This window comes from Strigops habroptila, chromosome 10 (assembly GCF_004027225.2).
Source record: "Strigops habroptila isolate Jane chromosome 10, bStrHab1.2.pri, whole genome shotgun sequence".
Taxonomy (NCBI): Eukaryota; Metazoa; Chordata; class Aves; order Psittaciformes; family Psittacidae; genus Strigops; species Strigops habroptila.
Window position 1 is genome coordinate 10,894,952 of NC_046359.1, and position 23,767 is coordinate 10,918,718.

Below are 23,767 nucleotides of genomic sequence, written 5' to 3' on the forward strand. Positions count from 1 at the left end.
CATGCAAACTCAGAATGGAGTGATGATGCATGTGTTTCATAGCTAGCGCTACAAATAACTTCCTACATTTGCTCAAATGAAATAGAATTACTCTCCATACATTCTCACGACCTGTACTTTTCTCTCTGGCCTTTGAATGTAGCTGTTTCACACGTATTATATTGGTTCATTATTTTTTCAATGGCTGTAACAATTCAATAAATATTTTCTCAAAGCATCTTCCCTGTCATTCCTCATTCTGGGGGAAAAAATGTTTGCATAAACCTGGAGCAAAAAGGAATGTTACATAAAATGTAGCACATCACTACGTCATCCAATTAATCTACAGAAAGATTTGTCTCCCATAATTTCATGGAACAGTCGACACAGACATCATTTGGTGTAAACAGCTGATATCTATGTGAAATGTATAATTCCCAATTTGCAGCACTAAACTATGTTTTACTCTGCTAAGTAAACTCAACTTACCATGTTTCTACAAGCTCATTCATTTACAAAATGTTTACTATTTTGTAAACACACTACCACAGTAAATACTTAATTCTTACTTTTGTTCTGAAAAGCTGGATAACACCGGCACGAGAGTGTCAGTAAGCGGCCGAGACAACAACGGTAAGCCTGTGAAGATTTACCTTCCCACCGGGAATTTCGGTCCGCTGAGCCTCTCCCGCCCCCTCCTCGCCTCTGAGCCCCGATGAGCGCCAGCTGTGGCCACAGCTGGAAGGCCGGGACCAGCTGACAAAGGATGGGGCCACCCCCCTCTCTCCCTCCCTCTTTCCTCCACCACCACCGCGTGCATCGACAGCAGCTTGAAAGGTCGGATGTATCCGAATCACGGCCTGGGAGGGGGCTGAAACCCCGCAGCCTGCACAGACCCAACCTCTCGCCCACCGGCGCAGCCCCTGCCCAGCCACCTTTTGTCCGGGGCTCCCCGCGAGGGCCGCTCCCGGCCATCGTCGCCACTCCTCCGGCAGGGTCCAGCTAACCCCGCTGTTGGTCAATCCCCTGTCGCCGCTGCGCCGGGTTCGTCTCGCTGAATGCGCGGCGCAGCGAGTTGTTTGGAGCCGAGTCGGCGGTGACTGTCCAGACACCCATCCCGAACAGGCACCTGCACCCGCTCCAGCACAGTTAGCAGCCCGTCACCTGGGTCGTGGGGACACCTCGACAGCGAATGCACCCGCTCCGGCAGCCCCCGACTACGAACAGCCCAAGGCGAGGCTGCCAAGGCTACTGCAACACAGGAATTGAGTCATTTATTCAAATAAATAAAAATGAACTTTTATGTACAAATATACAAAATCATTACGCACGTCTTACAAAGTAGTCAGAAGTCTTAAAAAACACAGAGGGAAGGGGGGGGGAACACGGGACATGACGACGCCCACAGCCAGCTCCTCTCCTTCCCGACCCCCGGGCTCTGCCGGGCGGAGGCCGGCGCCTCTCCTTTGTCCTTCAACTGAGCGGCGGCGCCGCTCCGAGGACCAGCTTCGGGCCGTTGCCCCGCTGCCACTCGCCGGGTCGCCGCCGGCGCGGCCGACATCACAAAGGAGACAACAGCTACGGACATCGGATGGCGACCCCGCCTCCGCCCCGGGCCCCGCCGGCCCGCTGCTCCGGTACCCCGGCGGCGCTCAGAGAGTGCTCAGGTGCGGCAGCGTCTCCAGCCTGTCGGGGCGGTCGCGCCCGGCCGCGCTCTCCACGCCGCGCAGCCACTCGGTGCATTTCCGCACCAGCCCCTCGTCCACCGCGGCCCCCGCCGCCTCCTCCTCCTCGTACTCCTCGTCGTCGTAGCGATGCTTCTCGTTGAGCAGCGAAATCTTCAGCAAGGCGCGCAAGTCCCCGCTGCCCGCCCGAGCGCCGCGCCGCGCCGGGGCCGGGGTAGCTCTGCCGCCGGGGCCGGACCCGGGCTGCCCCCGCTGCCGCTCCAGGCTGCGGCGCTGCAGCACTCGGACGGCCTCCGGCGGCAGGCTCAGCGAGAACCGCGGCGCCGTCTCCCCCGGCGCCCCGCCGAGGCTTTCGCAGGAGCGGCTGCCCGGCGCCGGCGCACCCGGGCGGCCCCGCGGCTGCGGTGGGGCAGGCGGGGGGCGCGCCCCGCGCTCGGCCGGCGGCCTCCGCGGCGGCTGTCGCTGCAGGGAGGAGCAGGGCCAGGAGCTGGAAAGGGGGCCCGCCCGCTCCGGGGGCGCCCCGCGCGGCTTCCTCGTCGCCTTCTCCTCCGCGGGCCGGGGCGCTGCCTTCTTGGGGGCCGCCGTCGCCGCTGTCGGCTTCTTGGGCTGCGCCCGGGCAGCGACAGGGGAAGAGGTGGGAGCCGGCAGGATGGGCGGCAGGGACGCCGTGCGGCCGGGCGCTCCCTCCGGCTCCTCGCCGCGGGCCCAGGCGGCGTATCTCCCCGCCGGCGGGCAGGGCCCCGCAGCACGCCGGGGCTGCAGCCCCATGGCGAGCGGTGGGCGAGGAGCCCCAGCCGGCGGCGGCGGCAGCAGCGCGGGATCCGTCTGCGCTGACAGCCGCTGCTTTTCCCCCCGCGGTAACCCGCCCTCCTTCCCGCCCTTCGCCCGCCCCGGGAACACCCTTCTTCGGCGCGAGGTGGGCGGGCGGGACGGAGCCCTCCCGGCGATAGTCCCGGCCCGGCCGCCGGTAGTGCGCTGCCGCCTCTCTCCGCACGTCTCCCGCCCGGCCCGCAGCGGACCCGAAGAGACGGGAAGGGCCGGCGAGCTCTAAATCCCTCCCCGAGTCCTCAAGCGTCCGAGTGTGAAAGGGCGGGCTTTTAGTGTCACGTTAAACCAGCACCTTCACGCCATCTTCAAAACATGAACGGTATTGTGAGCTCCTTCACTGCTTGCACTGCCGTGAGCAAGGGTAGGCAGAGCAGACAAGAGCGCTGTCCACCACACGAGTACCTACAACAGTCTTGCGCCTACACGGAACTCCGAAACGCACAAAACAATTGGAGGACAACAGGAGCCTAGCTGGGTAACGAAGAGCCTCCTCTAAAGATCCTTCTTTCCAGCCTCAGTGCCTTCTGTGATCGAGAAAAAAAGCACACTGCTCAGCACTTGTGTTGTGGTTGGTTGTTTTTTGTTTGTTTTGTTGAGGATTTGTGTTTGTTTTTAAGGAGGAAGACTAATTTCTTACCTTTTAAGCTACGCTAAACACTAGCCGATGCCTGGAGACGGTTCATGGGGCAGTAATAGGTAAGCAAACACCTATTTCCTACAAATCCAAGATTACTACCACTTCGAAATTTAGTCTAAAAGATTACGGCATATTATTTCTACAGATTTTACTTGGGTAGGATGTATGCAATCCATAAGGATAGCTCTCCCCCCGTCTGGTTTCACACTGCCAGAAAAGGGTATCACACAATGCAGACGCACCAACTGTGAAGTTTTGGAACAGAGTGTGTGTGCTCCGGCTACAGATGAAGAAACAATCCTCAAATGTTCAGGAGAGAAAAAATAAGAAAGCACATGATGTAACAGATCCAAGTGCAGGTAAAAGTATATGAGCTGATGGAACTTTTGGACATCAGTTCTTGAACTCATTCTGTTCAGGTAATCTTAACTGATGAGTGTTAACTTTGTTATTTACCATAGCACATACATAAATAAATATCTGAATAACTAATACCATTCTAATTAAAGACAACAGTGAAGGTGATTGTGTACACATTGATGGTTGATAGGCAACACCAGTGCTGGAGCCCACAGCTGCCTGGTCCTGAAGCACCAACTGATGGGACAGGATCTCCCCAGTGGCAGCTGTGGTCGGTGGCAGTGACTGTCATTTCCAGGATGACATCCATCACTACCTACAGGCACACTAGCTCATCTTCAGTGCAAACTGGAAACTAAAAGGAACAGAGAACTCGCCCAAGGGTCCACCAGCACCCAAGGGCTGTGACAGGCAAAGCTGGAGAGGCTGCCCACCACTCCTCCACGCAGTACACTAATGGGCCCAAGAGCCTGCTGCAGTGCCCAGCATGCCTAGTCCCCGGTCACCAGCAGGAAGGATCACTTCCACAAATCTAATAACCAAATTTGGATACAGTCATATACATATCCTATTTATATTTTCATATTTATTCAGTGGTAATGCTGAAATTTTCAGCCCTTAATAGAGGATTCCTAAATAAAAAACAGTTTAGGCACCTTTAAAACTAATTTATTTCACAAATCTCATTTATACATTAGCGATAAGTTCTTTTAGCAAAAAGTATTTAGGTATGAAAGTAAAAAACCAATGATTTATAATATAGCTTTTAATAAAATCCAACAAGCTTTAAACAGACCTTTCACATACTCTCATTAAGCTTTTTCCATAAGGCACATGTATAGACATTTCAAAGGAGCAGTTAATTATAACTTACAAAGTCTTTACAACATTTATAAAACTCTGTCTTTGGAAAAGCACACAATTAATAGTATACAAACATAAATGGCACATTGCAAATTTTAGACAGAACTGCAAATGAAATTTTTATGCATACTGCCCAGATCTTAGCAGCTTGCCTCTGCTGGGAATAAACTGTTACTGGATGCAGGGTAGCTTTAAGACTACTCTGCACAAAGTATTTAAATGTGTTGTTCTGTTAAAAAAAATAAACCCTAAAAGCTCCAGGGTAAACATGAACAGTTTGCCCAATTTATTTTTAAAACTGTTTCCAGTAAAAATTATTTAATCTCCCAAATGCAAAAGGCAAGGAAAATACTAAATTGTTACTGGGTATTTCATGAGTAGAAAAGTAGAGTTTTCATAGCAAAGTTCACAGACGAATAAAAGTTGGCCTTTAATGTGGACAGTGGTTTCTGTTTCTAATTTATGCGAGGCAGGATGAGAAGCATTTAATCACAGCATCCCTTTAAAAAGAAAAAAAAAAAAGTCAATTATATGTTCTTTTCTTCATATACATATAAACCACTACATATTTAAAACTAAAAATATTATATAAACAAAAAAAATCAATGGTTTATCAAATGCAGGATCTTTACAACCATCATTACGTTGACTACATCTACAGCACCAGCTATAACCCACTCTGAAGCTCAGGTCTGCCTATATTGTCTAAGCCTTCCACACTGTTTGCAATCAGGCAGGTGCTAAAATGCAGGCAGGGTGTTCGAAATCGTTCTGCAGCACACCTGAGGGCTTCACAGAGGTCAAAGCCTTATTTTGCAAAGGCTGACCAGCAAAGGCCAAATCCAGACAAGCAGCAAAGCACAGGTGTGCTTTCAGTCCAAGCCACATGGGGGGTAGACCATCATCTTGCAGGAAGAACACAGATTGGAGGGTTTAAAGTGCATGTACCAACAGCACAGGGCAGAGAGCTGACTCGGCCTTAAGGCTTGAAAGATCTGAAGGGGTCTTCTACTTCTTTAACCAACACTAAACAGTTTTGTGACTACTGAGGTCACTCACTTCAGACTCCTTTATTTTTCATTTTCTCAAGAATGTATCAGCTTATTAAGGAGTGGAATTTGTATTCTCTTGTTAGTAAATTTGAAAAATGGAGACAAATACTATCATGACTTCTTAAGTCACAGCATGTATGGTTTTTGTTGTTGGTTTGGGGATTTTTTTGCCATGCCAGCGAAAAACAACCTATGAACAAGTAAATTGTAAAGAGTAAACCATTAACAGAGTTAAATCAAGTAATAATGATTTTGTTGGAATCAAGAAGAACGCATACTTTAAACAAATCACATAACACTGTTCTCTGGCACTTCACATGGTTTAGATCACTATTTCTGTGAGAAAGGCAGCCTACACAAGAAATTTATGATAGCATTCCACATAAGCAAGTAACTTAATCCCTGAAGAAATAACTGTACTACTAAAAGCAGCCTGTGTAAAATTCAGTTTTTTGGATCATAAAATTTAATAGACAAATAAAACCAAAGATATTAAGTGATATGTATAACCTAATGTTTTTCTGCCCAGATCTTAAAGCACTGTTGATAGAGGAGAGAAGACTAGTGGGACTGTTACATGGCCACAGGAACTACGAGAATTCAGATTATCACTTTTGACTGGGGTAGCTTGAAATGTCAGAAATAGTAAGATGTCAAACTGAAGCCTGAGTTCAGTTAGTATGTTCGATCCATTGTAATTATCGACTACTGTCTTTAAAACAATATATATATGGCTTAATCCTCCCTAGATCAACTGAAGCTTAAAAAAACAAAAGCGTAGTGCAGATTTTTCAGCAAAGTTACAGGAACACTATAGGAAGATGAAAGGGAGAGACAATACTTTGTTCTTTCCTGCCCCCCACTTCTACTACAGAAAACTTCACCAAGTAACATACCGACATGGAAGCACTTTATTTCTTTTACAAACACACTGCTGAGACACCAAGCTGCATCTCACATAAAACATCATAATAAAAATAGATTCCTCCGTTTGTTTACTTGCATGTGGTTTCACTATGTGTTCGGCTAACTTTCATTCCCTTTTTGTACACACAAGAGTTCAAAAAGAGACAGAGAAGCTTCCCAAAATGAAAATTAATACAAAGAGTTGCCTTTGCCTCTCCTAAGAATGATGGAGGAATTCAGAAGTAGACTTAGCAGCTGAAGCTATGCTTGCTTGTGTGCTTTAACTAAGACCTCAGATCCATATGTTGTCTTTAATTTTAGTACTGGAAAAGTCACTATTGCATCAATGTATTTTTAAATCACTGGAGAATGTGGAAAAAAAGCACCTCAATTTATTTTCAGTGATGAAAGCTAGAATGAAATTTAACAAAGAGAATTACTGTGCCCTTTACTTGTATTTAAAACTTATATCAAGCATTACTTTGAGTTCAGCTATGTCATTTTCTAAAAAGAAAAGGGAAGAGGTTATGTTTTTTCACATACTGAATATAAGGACTTTCTCCCCCCCACACTAGCTTTATTATGCAGACTCACCTTGCAAAAGGAATATACGACAGACTATACCTGGAAAAAAGAAAGAGGAAAAAATTATATTTGACAGAGTATTCATGCCTCTCCTAGAACACAATTATTTCACTTTAGTCCAGCATTAATAGAATGACAGAACGGTTTGGGTTGGAAGGAACCTTAAAGATCATCTAGTTCCAACCCGCCCTACCAACAAAAGCAACCTGTTGTAACAAAACCTTAAACAAGGCTACCTACTCAATTTAATGCTTACTTGAGAAAAGATGACACATTCGGACAAGAACGAAATGTACTGCAGAGGATTTCCTGGTTTACTTTTTTCTTGTTTTTTTAAACATAGTTCAAAACTTCTGTTGTACATAAACTTTGAAAAGCAGATTTACTATGACCAGATTCAAAAGGAATGGAGATTCTGGGAAAACGGTATTCTTCAGGATGATAGAGACAACTTTTTCCAGATTAAAAGACAATACAAATTACTATGCAAATATACATCTTATCATGTTATTTACATAACTGTTGAGTTACATAACATAAATACAGATATATGCTGTAATATGAATAATTACAGCTACAGATATATGCTGTACTTATGACACTCAAATAGCTGCTAATTCCATTTTCCTTGCTTCTTACAGGCCTCCAGGTTACGTTTTTTTCTCACGCCCAGCCTGATTAAGCTCTAGGACACCTCACAAATGCAAAGCTGTCTGCTGTAAAGATGTAGAACGTAGTGTGAGTTAGCGGTCTTCCCTCTATCCAGTATCAAGCATTGACCTGGGCCCAGCATGATGCCCAACAGTCCCTATCCTGAACAAACAGTTATTTGTCCTCAAATCCACGTTCAGTACAGACACTGTGTATTTAGGGCAAGTTCAAACAAGAACTGTGGTCATCTTGGATTGCCTAAGTGTTAGTACCACTTAATTCACCTGGGACGAGGAAACTGAGTATGTTCACTTGCATCTCCATGGAGAAAGCAGTAACTTCCAAAACTTCTGCTAAGCTTGCAGGCATTCACCTAACTCTGCTCACGCATACCCAAGCCTAGTCCTTGAGCACATCTGGGTGGTCATTATAGTACTGCATTGATTTACCCTGTCACATCCACCCAATCTTCACCCAGTGCCACTTAATATTCTTGGGGCAGGACACACCCTATAAAAATGTTATTTAGTTTGTTCCACTTCCAAAACGAAGATTTAGTTAGAACTTGAAGAAGAGGCAGATCATCAGAAGCAGGGCATGTTAATATACAGTTACTTTCACAACAGAGAAAAGGCATGAGAATTTTTTTGCATATATATTCCTTTCATAATGCCTCAAATAAGCTCACACATTGCAGAATATACTTAAAATTACCATTTTTGCAAGACGATTGCATATTGATTTTGCTGAAGTTATACAACCTAGCTTAGAAAAACAGATTGAGGCTAGCATTTGGGCACACTTACGTTATGCTAAGTGGATATATATAGGTTTATAATCACGTGGGTGTAGGGGCAGGGAGAAGAAATTAGAATGAATTTCAAGAATCTTACCAGGTCATTGCCAAGAACTGCAATATGCAGAATAACAGTGCCAAACCTTTTTTGTTCCACTAAGTAAAAACAAAGCAAATATTGCAAGTTAGTTCATTTTGCACCAGTCTATACTGTGAACAACTGGAACAGTCTGTTCAGTCAAAAATGTAGTTAACTGACAATGCCTAAATTTCCTTGTCTTAACTTAATTTGCTACTCCTTTCCACTCTAACAACTTTCTAGTCATTTTATCCATTACTCCATTAGCATCATGCTATGATACCTCTAGCTTGGAAAACACTTAACAGCATCAACACTAACACTTTCATGTTCATTCATGATACTGTACTTCTGCAAATAGGGAAGTTCACTTCAGCCACATATTTACTTCTATGCCATGTAACTACAGCCAGTTTTTCAATCAAGATGCCTGAAGGTATTTGATCTGTCTCTCTTTGTCTTTATCAGTTCAATATTCTGTACCCATGGTTCCTAAAGACCACTAAATACTCTCTGATATTCTTTGATCTAAGTACATCACTAAGATGAAAGTATATTTTAACTTGCTTTTCCTAGTTCTTATTCCAGAGGTCTGCAGACTGAACCTGATGCTCTAGATTTTGTATTCTCAGCTTCACCACATGTGGGTGGAAGGGTGCATCTGCTTTGTAGCCAGCAGGCTCATCACTCCACTTAAACTCAGTTACAGTTGAAAATACAAGTAATACACATACACAAGCTCATCTTTCCTCTGCAACTGAACTATATGTCAAAGCCATAATACAATTAAAAAACTAACCAAGCTAGTCTGCTCTTTAGTGGAACAAAGTATTCGAACTTACCCAGAATGCAGCACACAGGGTCAGTATTAGGCAAAGCTGGGGGGCGATGAAAGGAGAGAGAAAACAACAGAATGAACACTCCAATACACAACAAAGCAAATACAGTAACTATTTTCATGTTTTCAGTGGGTAATCAGCATTTTCAAAGTTGACTCATGAAACAATCAAAGCCAAAGGCTGTCACACAGTGACTGTATGCTGAACTCCATGTGAAGTGGTGTTTTCCAAAGCATGGTATGTTGTGCTCCCTGGCTAGAAGGGATGGGGCAAGTCTTAGAAGAAAGAGGAGGCAGGAATTGACTTCAGCAACCAGGAGAACTATAACCAGGTCTGTGCCGACTTACGTGTCAGCTCTATTCAGAGGTGGGCTTAGATTATAAAATTTTACTGAAAGCAACCAAGTAATCTGGGAACAGCTATTCTATTATTTCAGTACACAGTATCATTTTGGATCGTAACACCAAAATGTGACAAGAAACGTATGTGCATCGCTATGAACAACCCATTATTAAAAACACCCATTCACAATTACAGTATTTGGCAAACACAGGCTCTGCTTCTTCTGCCAGTGTTTTTTCATCTTCTGACAGTAATGAAGAGCCCACCAGGGAGCAGCTGCCTCATGCACAGTGAAAAAGCTCACATGAAGCTGTACTCAATCTACTTCTACGCCTCTGATGAAACATTACAATGATATGGTTTACTATGCCAAATTAATCACACTATTTGTGCGAGCTTAACCATCACTTTTAACTTTTCCACTAAATCTCACCCATTTCTCTCCATTTGTTATCACACATAGTAGAAAACAGAATGAAACTCTAAATTAATTTTCACTGACAAAGATTTGGTGGTGGTTTATTGTAAGAAATAAAAATAGCAGTCTCTCTTGAAATTTTCCAAACATATTTGTGACTCCCGAGTTGCCCACAATTCTAGCTCTGTGTTAGGATGGGGATCTAAAGTTTCCTAAACTTCAGAAGTTTTCCAGTTCTTCTCTGTATTACTGAAATTTTCCATCCTAGCAGCTTAGCTCGCATCCAATGTTCCTCTCCTCTATTAGAGGAGACCTTTAATTCTGTCTTTTCCTAACCTTGCCGGTAGCTTCTCTGCACAGGAAGGGAGGTCTATGATGTTTTTACTGCTCTCTGTTCTGTGTTCTCTTTCCATTTCCCTGATGCGTCTTGTTTCTACAGCCTTCAAAGCAAGTTACTTGTTTGCCTTTCTTTGGTACTTCCTTTACCATGTCTGAGCACAGCAGATGATAGGATCATCAGAGCAAGTAATTTTTGTGCTGGTTGTTTTAGTGTCTGGCTTAGGCCATCAGCTTGACCAGAAAAAGCCCACAGCTGTAAAGTGTTGGAGAATTCACGCTCAGCACAGACTCTAGGTAATTGGAGATGTTCTTGGACATTTTTACTGTAGACCTATGAAACATAACTCCCCTAGGACTTGTAACTTTGTATTATTTGGAAGAGATGGCAAAAAGTCACTTCTTTAACAAAGCTCAGAGCCCAAACAGAGATCAAATCACTTCCCCAAAAAGTGTGAGCTGCTCAAATGAGATTACAACTTCTGTTTTTTTCACATGGGCATGTGTGTGAGAAAGAATATACAGCTCATATGACAGCCATCCAGAAAGAATTCATGAAGGGTTTCTTATCCACATCAGCTATAAGCAACTAGAAAAGAAAGTTACATGATAGGGAGAATAAGACAGCCAACTATATTTTAAAAATAAAAGTTGAAACAAATCAGGAGGAACAAGAGAAAGTAAGCACAAAACTGAGAAGCAGCAAGGGCAGAAACTTGTTTTTAACTACCTAATGTAGAGTTCTGGGATAGGAATTCTGAGATTGTGGATGGAGCTGTTTTTTCCATCCTCCTGAAAGGAGGAATGATGGCCATGGAAGTAAAGGAGCCAAGGACCTCACAATAGAGAACCATGAAGGTGAACATGTGGCTTCCTGGACTTTGGGGAGCAAAATGAATTTTCTCCATGGCTTCAAAAGTGCTGAACCACTTTTGGTGGAAAGTGCTGCAGAGCTGCAGCCAACAGACAACTGTCAAGCTAGACTTAGGGACTACTGACTTGTCACAGTAGCTGAAAAGTCTCTCTCTAGCTTTGTTCTCAAAGATACTCTTTTAGAAAATAAATTACAAATAATCAACCTAATGTTAGCATTAGTAAGAAATATTTAGTTCCAAATAATTAAATTAATTAATTAAAATAATTAAAAAACCCCATAAGCAACGAGAACACAAGCTTATAGAAAGGAGTCAGATAATCTTTATGATATACAGAGCTAATCACCTTGACTATTACTACTCAGCATAAAGAAGAGATGAACTGAGAAATCACCTCCCTTTAGTAAAACCTCAAATTTAGTTTTGAGGCCAAAGGAAAACTTTTTAGCAAAAGGAAATAAAGACAGTATATTTACCAGCATCACAACTGTAGCTATTAATCTTTTGGGCTCAAACATTGCTTTCAATTGCTTCAGTGGCCCCATCAGGAAACACGTACTAATGGGAGGGAAAAAACACAACAAATGGTAAATACTTTCAAGTAAGAGACAAGAAATGATGAGTTTTCCAACAGTTAGATGACTACAAAGGTTTTAAAAAAGGCATTTCAATGTTTAGAACCAGATCCACTAGAATGAAAGGTGAAATATTCCATGAATTTAGTCCTGGAAACAGCTTATATATAGAGTCACCCTTGGTAATGAAATTCTTTCCAAATCATTACCACTTATAGCAGATGGTTGTCAAGTGAAGCCTAGAGAATTTCATATTGAGGCTGTTCTAAGAACTGACTTGTCAGAAGAATGCAATGAATACAAAGACCGAACTTCTGCAGAAAATTTCTGTTTAACGATAAACTTCTTACCCAGGCAGTGTGCAAGTACCTACAATCAAGACCACAAGGAAGCTCTAACTCTCTGCCCAAATTCACTAAGCACAAAAAAAAAAAAAAGGTTCAGTAGTTTGTATTAAGTCCTCCTGCTTTCTTCTACTCTGCACTTAAACTTGAAGGGAGAATAAAGACCATCAGCAATGCTATGCTGTACCTGTTCATGCAAAGAAATGCAATGTGAACTAAGAATTCACAACCATAATAGGAATTACTTGGCTTCAAATATTCTGAGATGAGTCTCTTCCTTCCCTGTCATTAAAGCCACGTTTTGTAGAAAATACAAAAATACAAAACACTCTTCGTAGAAAATCCAAAAATTTCCCAAACTGAAACCCATGATCTTCTACACCCAGATGCTCCCCTACCAGCAACTTCATGCGTATATCACCACCTCTTCCCCTTTTGATTTTTTTCTTCTTGAAGTTATGTAGATAGACTTCAAAAGCCCATGTTAAATGCAGAAAGTTTTCTCAATTCAATAGAAAAAAAAATTAAATTCATTGCAATCCAAACTAACTTTTTTTTCAGTATTTTTTACTGAGAAATTTGGCCACTAAATTAAGACCAAAAAAAAACCCCAACCAAACCCAAAAACCAAACCTGAAGAATTAGGATAAAAAAATTAGTTAGCTAGTGTCTTGTTTTAGTATGAGATGGGATATTTATACAAACGAGACTCAGTACCAGTATAAACATTTTTGTCCCCTAACGTATTTGCTGAGGAAAAGCAGTACACATCACATTTCTCAAATGTTAATGTCACATTGCCTGACTTTTAACAGATTAACAATGCTCTGACTCAGGAAAGTGACTCGACTGTAGTAACAGTCCATGAAAGTTAAGAACCGGATTCCATCAGTATTGAGTCCCATGACCATGCTTCAACTATTCTAAAACAGTAAGAAAAGGACAAACAGAAACTGAAAATGCTTTATTGACATTAAGTTGTTTCTTAAATGTTTTTCAAACAGTGAAAGAAGAGTTTTAGATCCTAAGAGGTCCCTTTTGCAAATTTTTTAAGACTAACTGCTATAGGACACACTGCATAGATCCAAGCAGAGAGTTTAAAAATACACTGCAAATGATTTTTGGATTGTGCCTGGCCTTACAGTCAAAATGAGGATTTCAACGAGTTTTCCTAAAACCAGGATGCTCTGTTAAAAGCAGAAAGCTCCTTCCAGTAACAAAGCATTCAGGCAGCAGGCAGACTACCAGTTTGCCCCTGAAACTGAGTGTCGTGGTTTGAGCCCAGCCGGTAACTCAGAACCACACAGCCACTCCCTCACTCCCCCCCTTCCTCCCCCTGCTCCCGGAGGGATGAGGAGGAGAATCGGGAGAATGTAACTCCCACGGGTTGAGATAAGAGCATTCCGCAACTAAGGTATAATACAAAACCACTACTGCTGCCACCAATGATAATAATGATTAGTGAAATAACAAGGGGAGAGGATACAATTGCTCACCACCCGCCAACCGATACCCAGCCCGACCCGAGCAGCGATCTGGGCCTTCCGCGTAACTCCTCCTGGTTGCTATACTGGGCATGACGTGCTGTGGTATGGAATACCCCTTTGGCTAGTTTGGGCCAGGTGTCCTGTCTCTGTTTCCTCCTGGCTTCCCCTCCTCCCTGGCAAAGCATGAGACTGAGAAAGTCCTTGGTTGGAATAAACATTACTTAGCAACAACTAAAAACATCGGTGTTATCAGCGTTGCTCCCAGGCTGAAAGTTAAAAACCACAGCACTGCACCAGCTACTAAGAAGGAGAAAAATGACTGCTATAGCTGAACCCAGGACACTGAGGTACCTCTGTACCTGGCAGAAAGACTTCACTGTCAAATGCACAAACATTCATCCAGCATATCAGTACACCTGATAGTCACTAATTATGATTATCTTAAAACAGTAAGACAAGATTTTGTAATTAGCATTTCAATACGAAAACAACCTTGTTCATAGACAACAGACACCATTTTAGAGTAAAAGCAAATGCAAATGTAGATGAAAAGGAGGGTACTTTTCTAATAACAATAATTAAGAAATCGTACCTGGCTAATGCAGCAATGTTTCCCAGGGTGTAAAACACTGCAAAAAGTTTGATCCCCGCTGGGAGCCATAGCAATGCTGTTCCCTATAAAAGATATGTTATTTGTATGTTTGTAAATAGTTAAATCAATTTATTTAGATTTTATAGTCTATAAATGTATTTTCAGACTATGAAGAGTGTTATTCTAACATATACCAGTGGATGATACTGTTCTCAGATTTGTAGTAGTCAACATTTAGCATACTTCTGTTGACACCTAGTGGCAAAACAATGTGTTGGTTTACTATATTTTACAATGTTTTTTACAACTAGGCAATGTTTATTTATATTGTTTTTAGTATTTATTTGTACTGTTTATATTTATGGCACATTTGGTTTTATTACAATGCCTAACATACACCTCTGCATGCAGAGGATAAAATATCATAAAACCACACTAATATCCACCATGTTTCTCCTCCAATGTTCAATCCGGACTTGCAGTCTAGATTCACACTGAGGCTTAAGAGAGATATTTTAGAACTTTTACCTGCAGACATCTTATACCCACTAAGCACAAAAAAAATCCGAAGCCTTCTGCTGATTACAGTCCCTATGATGATCAGGGAGAACTAAACCCTGAGTTAGAAGCAAAACGTGGTTGGTTTTTGTTTTATTTTGTTTTTGTTTTTTAAAAGCTGTGATATGGACACTGTGTCAAAAAAAAAAAGGGGGCAGAGGGGGAAGCACCTATATTGTACTCAATTGCAATTTCAGTGGGGATCTGTGGTGTCTGTTCACACAGACCACTGCACAAGCAACCGTGAAAAACTGCCAAAAAAGGGCATAATTATATTCTACAAGGAAAGCCTATGGGCACTTTGGAAAGACTAAAGAAAAAACATGACCTGCAATTTTGGTCAGCCCCGAACATAATAAATACACGAAAAGGTCAACAATCTGAACCAGTGGAAGGTGGAGTTTCCAGCTCTCAGCTTCATGTGACAAAGCTTAGCTAGGGAGCTGCCTCCAAACTCCCCAGGACACGAGGTCCACAAACTCACTATTCAGAGTTTTGACTCCTATCAAACTCGGAATGACTGAAGGAAATTGGAGGAAATCAAGATCCTAAAGCCTTTTACCTGTGGTTTCATAGTTTCAGACAATGTGATGTAGAACAAAGATTAAACATGAAAAGAATAGCAGCAAAAAGAGTGATGTTAACCTGTCCAGAAATCGGTGCTAAAGCACAGACACAGCATGTACTAAAATTTGTGATTACAGTGGTTAAATACAAGTTGAAAAAAAAAAAATGGAGCAGGGGAAAGGAGTCAACCAAATAATGCTTAAGCTACCTTAAAAAACGGATCTTCCAACCCACTCTTGAGCTCCCTTCCTAGAACTTGCCCCCTTGCCAGACTCTGTGTCACTGTACTTAGCATAGATATCAATATGAAGAATACCACTCCACAGTTCCTTCATTGAGCTGGCTGCCACTTAAATAAGACCTCTCATAGGTAAGACCAGTAATTGTTCTGGGTTACCTCTGTGTCTCAGGGAGTCTAACAAACCAGAAATTTTGATAAAGAATCAGAAGCTTCCACCTGCAGGAGAATTCAGTGAGTGGCTATCTCTAAGTGAGTGCCTCAATCAAGAGGTCGCTCCTCCACAACTGCTTCTTCTTGTCACTGCTTAAGTCTTCTTGGTTTGAAAACTTTTCACGGTAAATGGAAGAGCAGCAGCAGTCATTTGAATAATGGCAAACCCAGAAACTAATGCCAAATGGACAAGTTTCTTCATCCTATTACCAAAACGCATTCCGAGTCAAAACAATCTGCCTGACAGTCTCCACAAAACCTGCAAATGTCAGCCACACACATTAGCCAAAGACTGCTGACTGGCTTACATCAAAAGTCATGCTTTGAGAAGAACCAACATTCTATTTCATACTGAAAACCAAAACAAAAAAACCCAAATCAACCAACCAAAAATTAAAAAAGGAAAACCAAAAGCAGCAGTCTGGCTACTTCGCCAGTGTTACTTCACCTGCTTCTGGTACTCTTGCATGCAGATGAAGAACTGCTTTGTACTGCAAGTTACCTGTGTCAGATTTTGATAGACCAAATCAATCAATAGATCTCAACTTTCAACTGCAGGCTTAATCCTCCTGCCAACATCTGAAGTTCAAGAATGAACAAATGATTTGCTGACTGTAAGATCAAAAGGAGTGCAGCAGGTTTTTCAAGTGTCAACATGCTACCACAGCCACCACCTATTGATTTGCGAGTGTGACAAGTTACACTTGCGGTTCCTTCAGACTTTAAAAACCTTTCAAGCTTCCCCCTTCTTCTCCCGTTTTAACGGAGAGAATGAAAATAAGATGGGTACACACTGAACATCTTTCCTAGTATGCCACTCACAAATCTAAATTTAAAGAATAGCATCTTTTGTCAGTGTTCAAACCTTTTAGTAAGAAATTTTATTAGACCACAATAAAAATGCTCTCTGCTGTGAATGGAAGAATGATGGTCAAAATAATAATTTACAGAACAACAGCCCTTACACGCTAATTATACATTTAATGTCCATTTAAATTTATAGACACAAAATTTAGGATACAGGATAAAGCAAACACAGAATCACATAGAAAGTATGAATATGAATGAGCTTCCACTGTAGAACAGTAATAAAGTACAAGGAAAAAAACCCTTTACTTACAAGAAAAGAACACACGATGCCAGCAATAAAACATATGGCAAACCATCTGACTCGAGTACCAAAGCTGAGTGTTGAAGCATCAAGGACCTTAACAGGAGGAGAGGAGAGGGGAAAAAAAAAAAAAAAAAAAAAAGGGATATTACAAACCCAGTTTTGAACAATCTAAAGGACATTTTTTAATTAACTATTGAAGCCCTTAATTTTAAATAAAGTATTTTTTTTAACCAGAAACAATTATTCTACCTTGCTTAATAGGTGCTTGCATATTAATTATTTCAGTTTAAGAAATTATATTAGCAATCTGGAAACGTATTTCCAAACCAACCAACCCAAAACCTGTGAAGGTATACCCTGGCACTCAAGCAATACTGCTCCACTTTCAAACAGACTTTCTTTTCACCATACAATTACAATTGAAAATGATGACAACTGTACCAAAGCAGAAGAATGATCGGACCTCCTAGCAGTTTGCAGAGGAATGTATCTATTTGTGCAGCACTGTATGTTTCTATAGACATTACTACCTTTTTCTGTTACTAGACAGAATCCATTGTACACACTAGTACAAGTATCTACTACAGGCATTATGATTCCACTTCAATTACTGTTCCTTCCTTACAGGGTGAAGGTGTAGGCAGATTAACACAGCTTGAATCATCAGACAGTTAACTTGCTGAAAGGGATTATTTTACTTCTTGCTTCTCCAGTGTGACTCCAGAACCTGTAAGACTCCTGAATGAGCTGAGCTAGCTGACGCAACTCATGAAGCGGAAAGAGAATAATGTTCCTTCTATTCTGATGACTTAGTCCTACGATAGACTAATGAGCCAAACTAGCTCTGCAAGATGTCAGAAAAGCAGTGGGGCTAATGTAACGAGAGATGCAGGGCTACGTAGCTGGCGGGACGGCCCCTTTCAGCAGAAGTGACATGTTAGATATGCTCAGCTTCTTCTCCACCCATGCTGCGATGACAATGTACTCAGCTTAGTCTAGGTCACTACAATTAAATATACTTTCTATTCTAAACTGGTCTATTACGTGAAACGTTGCTTCAGCTTACGCAAGATGCCTTTAAAAACCTAACCTTTCTATTTGTTCAGATGACACAAGCAAACTTGCCCTATTGTTATCTAGCCTACAGATATTTTCATTCAAGTGTTATTAACTAAATACACAAGTTAGGGCTTCCCCAACCAACAAGTTTGATGTTTCCCATACTCCCTTGAGAAATTTCTCTTTCAGGTAGCAGTAGTAAGTGAATGAACAAAATTTGGTTACTGCTTAGAATGACGTCTCATCTGTACAAAGGAAGAATCCATACCTAGTTTAATAAAAAAATGGCCAAGAACACATGTGTTCAAGCACACATCTATGCATTGTGACAAATGAGTATCTGAATGCCTGTCAAGGAATAGCTTGGCCTACTTTCCACTTCTAAAAAATTACCACCATTATTTAATAATTTTGAATACTTTGAATATATACTTAAGAAGCGCGATCGGAATACTAAAAATAATCTTTTACAATTGCATGCTGTGTGAGCAGACACAGAGCTGGGACACAACTCTGAATTCTATTTCCCCTTCTCTGCGTTCAGCTGTTAAGACAGAACTTCCTGTAGGTCAGAAGATGCAGCTTACCTTGTTAAGTCCAACTCTTTATCCTTATGTATGCATTAAAGAAATAGACAAAAACAGTAACTGAAAAATGGTTTAGCATTTTAAATCATATTTGATAGTCATATTCCTGAATGCCTATACATGCAAGAACTGCAGGAAGAGCTGGTAGGACATAACTAATGAAGGGACCCATTTGAATCATGCTTTTAGTTTCACCTATTCATGCAACTAACCACACACCCCCCAAAAAAAAGAAAAAGAAAAAATAAGAGTAACACTCTTTTCCATCCCTGCTCAGAAATGAAGTGTGGAAGGAGCAATACTGTAAGTATACCCAGTACACACATTTCAGATTGCCTAGAAAACAGGAAAAAGTTTAAGGTAAATAATTTCTTCAGCTGTATCAGACACATTACTACCATTTATTGCTATTCTACTTCTAGCCTTAATATCTGATGGTGTTCCTGAAACAACTGTGGAGAAATTTCATTTTGCATATAAATTTGAAAGTAGTTTTATCTTCATGTAAATCCCTAACAGTTATTAAGTGGAAGAAATACCAACGCTCTAAGCAAGTGAACCACACAAAAGCTTGGAACAAAAAACGCCACGAGATTCGAAACATTGTTTTAAAATAGTTTAGTACGTTTTATGGATTTAATTCCTAAAAACTTCAATTGACAATACATTACACGAACTGCAGGAAGGTAAGCTATGGAATGAGGACTGCCAGAGCACCACAACACAGCATTCTTTGCAATAGTAAAACTAAATAAACTTATTGGCATTAAAATGAAGGCTGATTCTCCAACCATCTCTGATGCCATCACCCTTTATATTATCAAGCTGAACCCAGTTAACACAATGCCTGAAATCCTGACCCTGGAGATCTGGTAATGCATTTTCTTCGCACCCAATACCTCGTACTTTTTAGGTTTCATGGAAGCAATGGAACTGGTTACCTTTCTGAGCTGTGTTTCACCCTGTAGTGAAGCATCTTGTTGCAGAAGTTGAGTGACAGACACATAGTTCAACTACTTAAACCACAGACTTTAGCTTGTACTAAAGTACCAGGTTACAACCTGTAAAAGCTGAGGATCCAACACAGCGCCTGCCTATTCTGCCACATGTGCTGCAGGAGCAGTAATTTCTGTAAGAGACACCCTGAGAGTCTCTTTCTATAACAGACTGTGAGACACCCTGAAGTAACAGCTTAGTTAATTACACTTTATACTGAGAGACTATAATCCAGAATCCTGAGAAAAACTTCGGAAGTCTAAGCTGTTTATGCAACAAAAGCAGGAAACAACATAAGGGTGATTAGGAAATTTTTTTTATTGTCTGACATAAGCCGTACAGCGAGTCCTAGATTTCAGATGGAAAGAATTTGCATTAATCTCTTTGATATTTGCATTAGCAGAAGCTTTTACTTAGAAGACTGAAAAAATTGCCATGCAAATTCCACATCTGGGCAAAGATTCATTCAGAGAGCTGTGCAGTAGTGGCAGCAGGGGAGTTCCTGTAAAATGTACCCTACTTCCTATACTGCTTATCAGCTTGCTTCCAAGCAATAGAAAGTAAAAAGAAACAAAAATCCTTAGTTTTCTACAGCTAAGCTTTTAATGCCAAACTCCAGGGCAGGAAGCAAAGATTTTTTAATCACAGGATATTCCAAGAAAATATTACATCACAGAAATGACCAAGACATCCAGAAATCAAGAGAAAATATTAAGTGGAAATTGGAATCTGGCAGGCAGCCTTTCTGAAATATAAGGAACAGTCCTTCAACAGTCTAATACACCTGTTGCAAGTGACAGATAACAGTGTCTTTACTGAATTGCTTGCTATAGACACACAAGACATCATTGTAAGGCTGCCTTTGATCAAAAACATTTCTAGTGGCTTTGAACACCCACCTAGCTTCCCCCTCCTCCCAATATTAATGATTGTATAAAAGTTTTTCATGTCGGCAAACAAAAAGGAAGTATAGAAACACTTTCTTCTACAGGTTTTAAGAAAGATTCTAGAAGTTCACAACTGCATCTTTTTTTTTTTTGATAGTAAATTTAAGAATATGAAGGTAATGGAGAAAACTGAATTTCACAGAAATGTTCAGTACATTTGCAGAATTGAGCTCCTAAGCATATTTCAAGAGATATCTACATTTTCATTTTTTCCTAACAGGCTTCCTCACATGTATTTCTATCAACACTTCAGAGTAAACTGTAAGAAATGTAAATATCTGGTCTATTCCTCCTTGCTAAAATCTTGTTAAATGCTCTAAGCAGTTGTCAATTGACAACTATCATGAAACTACAGCATAAAACGAGCCAATGCATCAAATGGACTGATTTTATTCTCGTTTTGGTGTAGATAAAACTAAACCACATAATGCTGCTCTGACAATATCATTACACTGGTATATTTACAATTTATTACCGATTTTTTTAGTAACAAATTCCTTTAATTCCTTTAGGAAAAAAAAAAAAACCCCAACAAAACCGAATAACTGATCTAACTGCAGCAAGAAGCAACAGTTGGTCATCTGAAGAGATTAGAAAGTACAGAAAGACTTCATTGAATCATCACACAGTTGTCTCACTGTATACTTCTACTTTACTTAACAGGAATTACTACAGACTTCATGGTAACGGTTCTGCAAAAACCAAGAAGAATGCAGACATACCTATGAACATGAACCATATGACGGCTATTCCACAACTGTCAGCTATTCCAAAGAGAGAGCCCTTGTTTTTATCCAAACACATGACTCAGTTCCAGAAAGTTCATCTAAAACAGCTGAAGATTTTACACACAAAATGCATATCCTTACATTTTCTTTCACAGCTTTACCTCTTAAAAAGTATCCTCTGTATAGATGCACGCACTTTTTTTGCTCTATGACATTTAACAAATAACACATTTTTAGCTCAGTTCCCTCCTTCTTAGGATATACATATCAAATCATAAAAGTATTAAATACTTGGCCATTTACCTATTGATCACTGCCTTAAAACAAATATCACAGTGTCAAGTGAAGGAGAACTATGTCACTATCGTGTGTCTCATGTGACATGTACCTGGGGGTGGCAGATTAATTAATTCTCTTGGAATTTAATTAACAGAAACGCAAGTATTGCTTTGATAATTTTGAGATAAGATCGGAAGGCGAAGCATCCCTCCCAAACGCTGGCAGCCAGTTCCGGTGTAAAAGGGTGCAAATACAGCCACACAGCTTCCAGAATCAGCCAGGTGCGGATACACTTCAGCTGCTTTACTGTGGCAAAGAGTTCAAGTTCACAAACCTTGAAGACCAACAGCAACTCAGTCCAAAGACAAACGATGCATGTCAGTAGCGACCTGCTAGAACTAATATTATACCACAGACACCAACTATACTGAGGCTGTGCTGGCTCACCGAGGCTTATTCACTTCAGCTCAGACACAGGCTGCTCTGTGTTTCAGCTTCCTCCACCATGCTCCAGCATCCCCTAGCACACCAAGATATTTCTTGATGTGGGGCACTTTGACCTGCAGCCACACCAATTAAAAGGGAGCTGATGGTACAAATTGTTCCCTACAAGTACACTCAGTTTGGATTCAACACAAAAGTGAAGTGACAGAATGTATGGTATTCAAACTCAGTTAAAAACCAAAGAAATACAATGAGGAAGATAGTGGGGAGGGAATGGAAAAGTTAAATTGTACCTGAGGAGTATGGGGAAAAAAAGGAGCTATGCACAAAATGATCTCTGCCTAGGGAAAGCCTTTGCTTTTGTAAATTCAAGGGCCTAAGGAAACTGAGAAGCGATTTAGAAAGAAAATCTATTGTTAAACTGATCAGTGAGTACCAAGGCCACGCACGAAGCGGCGTATGCACCACAGACCCTGCTATCCCAAAGCAGGACGTGGAAAACAAAACCAAGGGACCCCAGACCACGAACACATCAAATAACTTTTCCACACACCCAGAACTTGCCAAGACTCTGACTCCCGGGCAGGGCCTGGTGCGCGCACACTCCGGCGCTGGCAGCGGACTCTCGTCTTCCCATTGCCTCCCCGCCGGCCCCGCTCACTGACAGGGACGGGCATGCGGGCCGGCGCCCAGGGGTGGCGGGATAACGTGTATGTGCGTGTGAGGTGTCTGTGCCTGCCCGGGGAGGGGAAGTGCGGGGAACGCGGCGGTGCCCGAGGCCGCGGACACGGGTGGGGCCCGGGGCAGAGAGAGTTCAGCGACGCCCTGCCACGGCCCCGCTCAGCCCCCTGAGCTCCCCGCAGCTCTGCGGCCTCCAAGCCGCCGGTGCGGGGACGGAGAAGAAGAGCGGGTCCCCACCGGCCAGTACCTGCGCCGTCAGTCCCTGCTCCTCGTCGTCCTGCCCGGTCAGCACCCGCCGCAGCTTGTCCATGCCGCCCCTCGGGCAGGGCTGCGCCGGAGGGAACCGCTCTCCCCTGCCGCACCGACGGCCCAACCGGAACCGATGAGCCCTCGGAGGCTTCGCGCCTGCGCGCTTGGGCGGTGCCTGGGCGGAGCGGTGGGAGGCGCGGCCGGGGCCGTGGCCGTGGCCGGGGCCGGGGCCGGGGCCGGGGTCGGGGCCGTGGCCGGGGCCGGGGCGGCTGTGGCTCCGGCCCCTTGGGGCGGCCTCCCCGGGGAGCCCTTGCAGTGTGTCGGCGTCGTGCTGGGGAGGAAGAGCGGCTCTTTCGGTGCATCTCCGCTTAGTCGCTGCCTGCGGAATCGGCTCATTTCGATACATTCGGAAACATCATTTGCATGAGCTCGGTCGTCGAGCTGGTGGTGCAGTAAAGCGTGTTGTGGAGGTGCAGAATGGTAACTCGTGATTATAGACGGGTATGGTGCAGGTGGTCCTGGCGTTTGGTGATCTAGCTACCAGCGGCAGGCACGCTCGCTATAGCACCAGGGCAAACAGCCGCGGCACTCCGTGAGCGGGGGGTGCCCTGCACACCACCTGCGGGCGAGACGGGTGCTGTTCCAGCTGCGAACGGGTGCGGCAGGGAGAAACGGGATTAGCTGTAAAGGCGACAGTTCAGTGTAATGCATCTCTTGATGTGGAGATGAGTCCAGCACCGCTCCGTGGTGTCTGTTGACCTGTGCCGCTGGGAGAAGGGGTATGGTGGAGGCCATCATGCTGCCCTGTGTTGTTGCCTCTCCTGCTCGTTCCCAGCAGCACTCCAGCCACCATCCCGCTGTTCAAGCATGGTTGCTC

General features: G+C 42.7%; 2 protein-coding genes and 1 long non-coding RNA gene across 6 annotated transcripts; all 3 read right to left on the reverse strand.

Moving 5' to 3' along the window:
* Nucleotides 1–1,219: 1,219 nt before the first annotated feature.
* PRR18 (proline rich 18) lies at nucleotides 1,220–3,641 on the reverse strand. The gene has a single exon (XM_030499637.1). It carries the CDS (start codon nucleotides 2,430–2,432, stop codon nucleotides 1,632–1,634), a length of 801 nt encoding a protein of 266 aa, XP_030355497.1. The 5' UTR covers nucleotides 2,433–3,641; the 3' UTR covers nucleotides 1,220–1,631.
* Nucleotides 3,642–4,141: 500 nt separating this feature from the next.
* Nucleotides 4,142–23,036, reverse strand: SFT2D1 (SFT2 domain containing 1). 4 transcript variants are annotated; one of them, XR_003993495.1, is made up of 9 exons: nucleotides 22,889–23,015; nucleotides 18,567–18,589; nucleotides 16,927–17,013; nucleotides 14,231–14,313; nucleotides 11,709–11,790; nucleotides 9,265–9,300; nucleotides 8,441–8,499; nucleotides 6,906–6,935; nucleotides 4,142–4,853 (listed from the first exon to the last, which is right to left on the reverse strand). XR_003993495.1 is itself a non-coding variant. In XM_030499638.2 (8 exons), the coding sequence occupies exons 1-8, from the start codon at nucleotides 22,949–22,951 to the stop codon at nucleotides 4,814–4,816; spliced, it is 480 nt and encodes a 159-aa protein (XP_030355498.1). In that variant the 5' UTR covers nucleotides 22,952–23,036; the 3' UTR covers nucleotides 4,142–4,813. The 4 variants fall into 4 exon arrangements, 3 of the variants coding, with proteins under 3 accessions (XP_030355498.1, XP_030355500.1, XP_030355499.1); XM_030499638.2 differs by lacking the exon at nucleotides 18,567–18,589 and having other exon boundaries at nucleotides 22,889–23,036; XM_030499640.1 differs by lacking the exon at nucleotides 14,231–14,313 and having other exon boundaries at nucleotides 22,889–23,029.
* LOC115613748 lies at nucleotides 14,778–16,152 on the reverse strand. Its single transcript, XR_003993496.1, has 2 exons — nucleotides 14,959–16,152; nucleotides 14,778–14,840 (listed from the first exon to the last, which is right to left on the reverse strand). It is a non-coding gene; the product is annotated as an uncharacterized LOC115613748 (long non-coding RNA).
* Nucleotides 23,037–23,767: the final 731 nt, after the last annotated feature.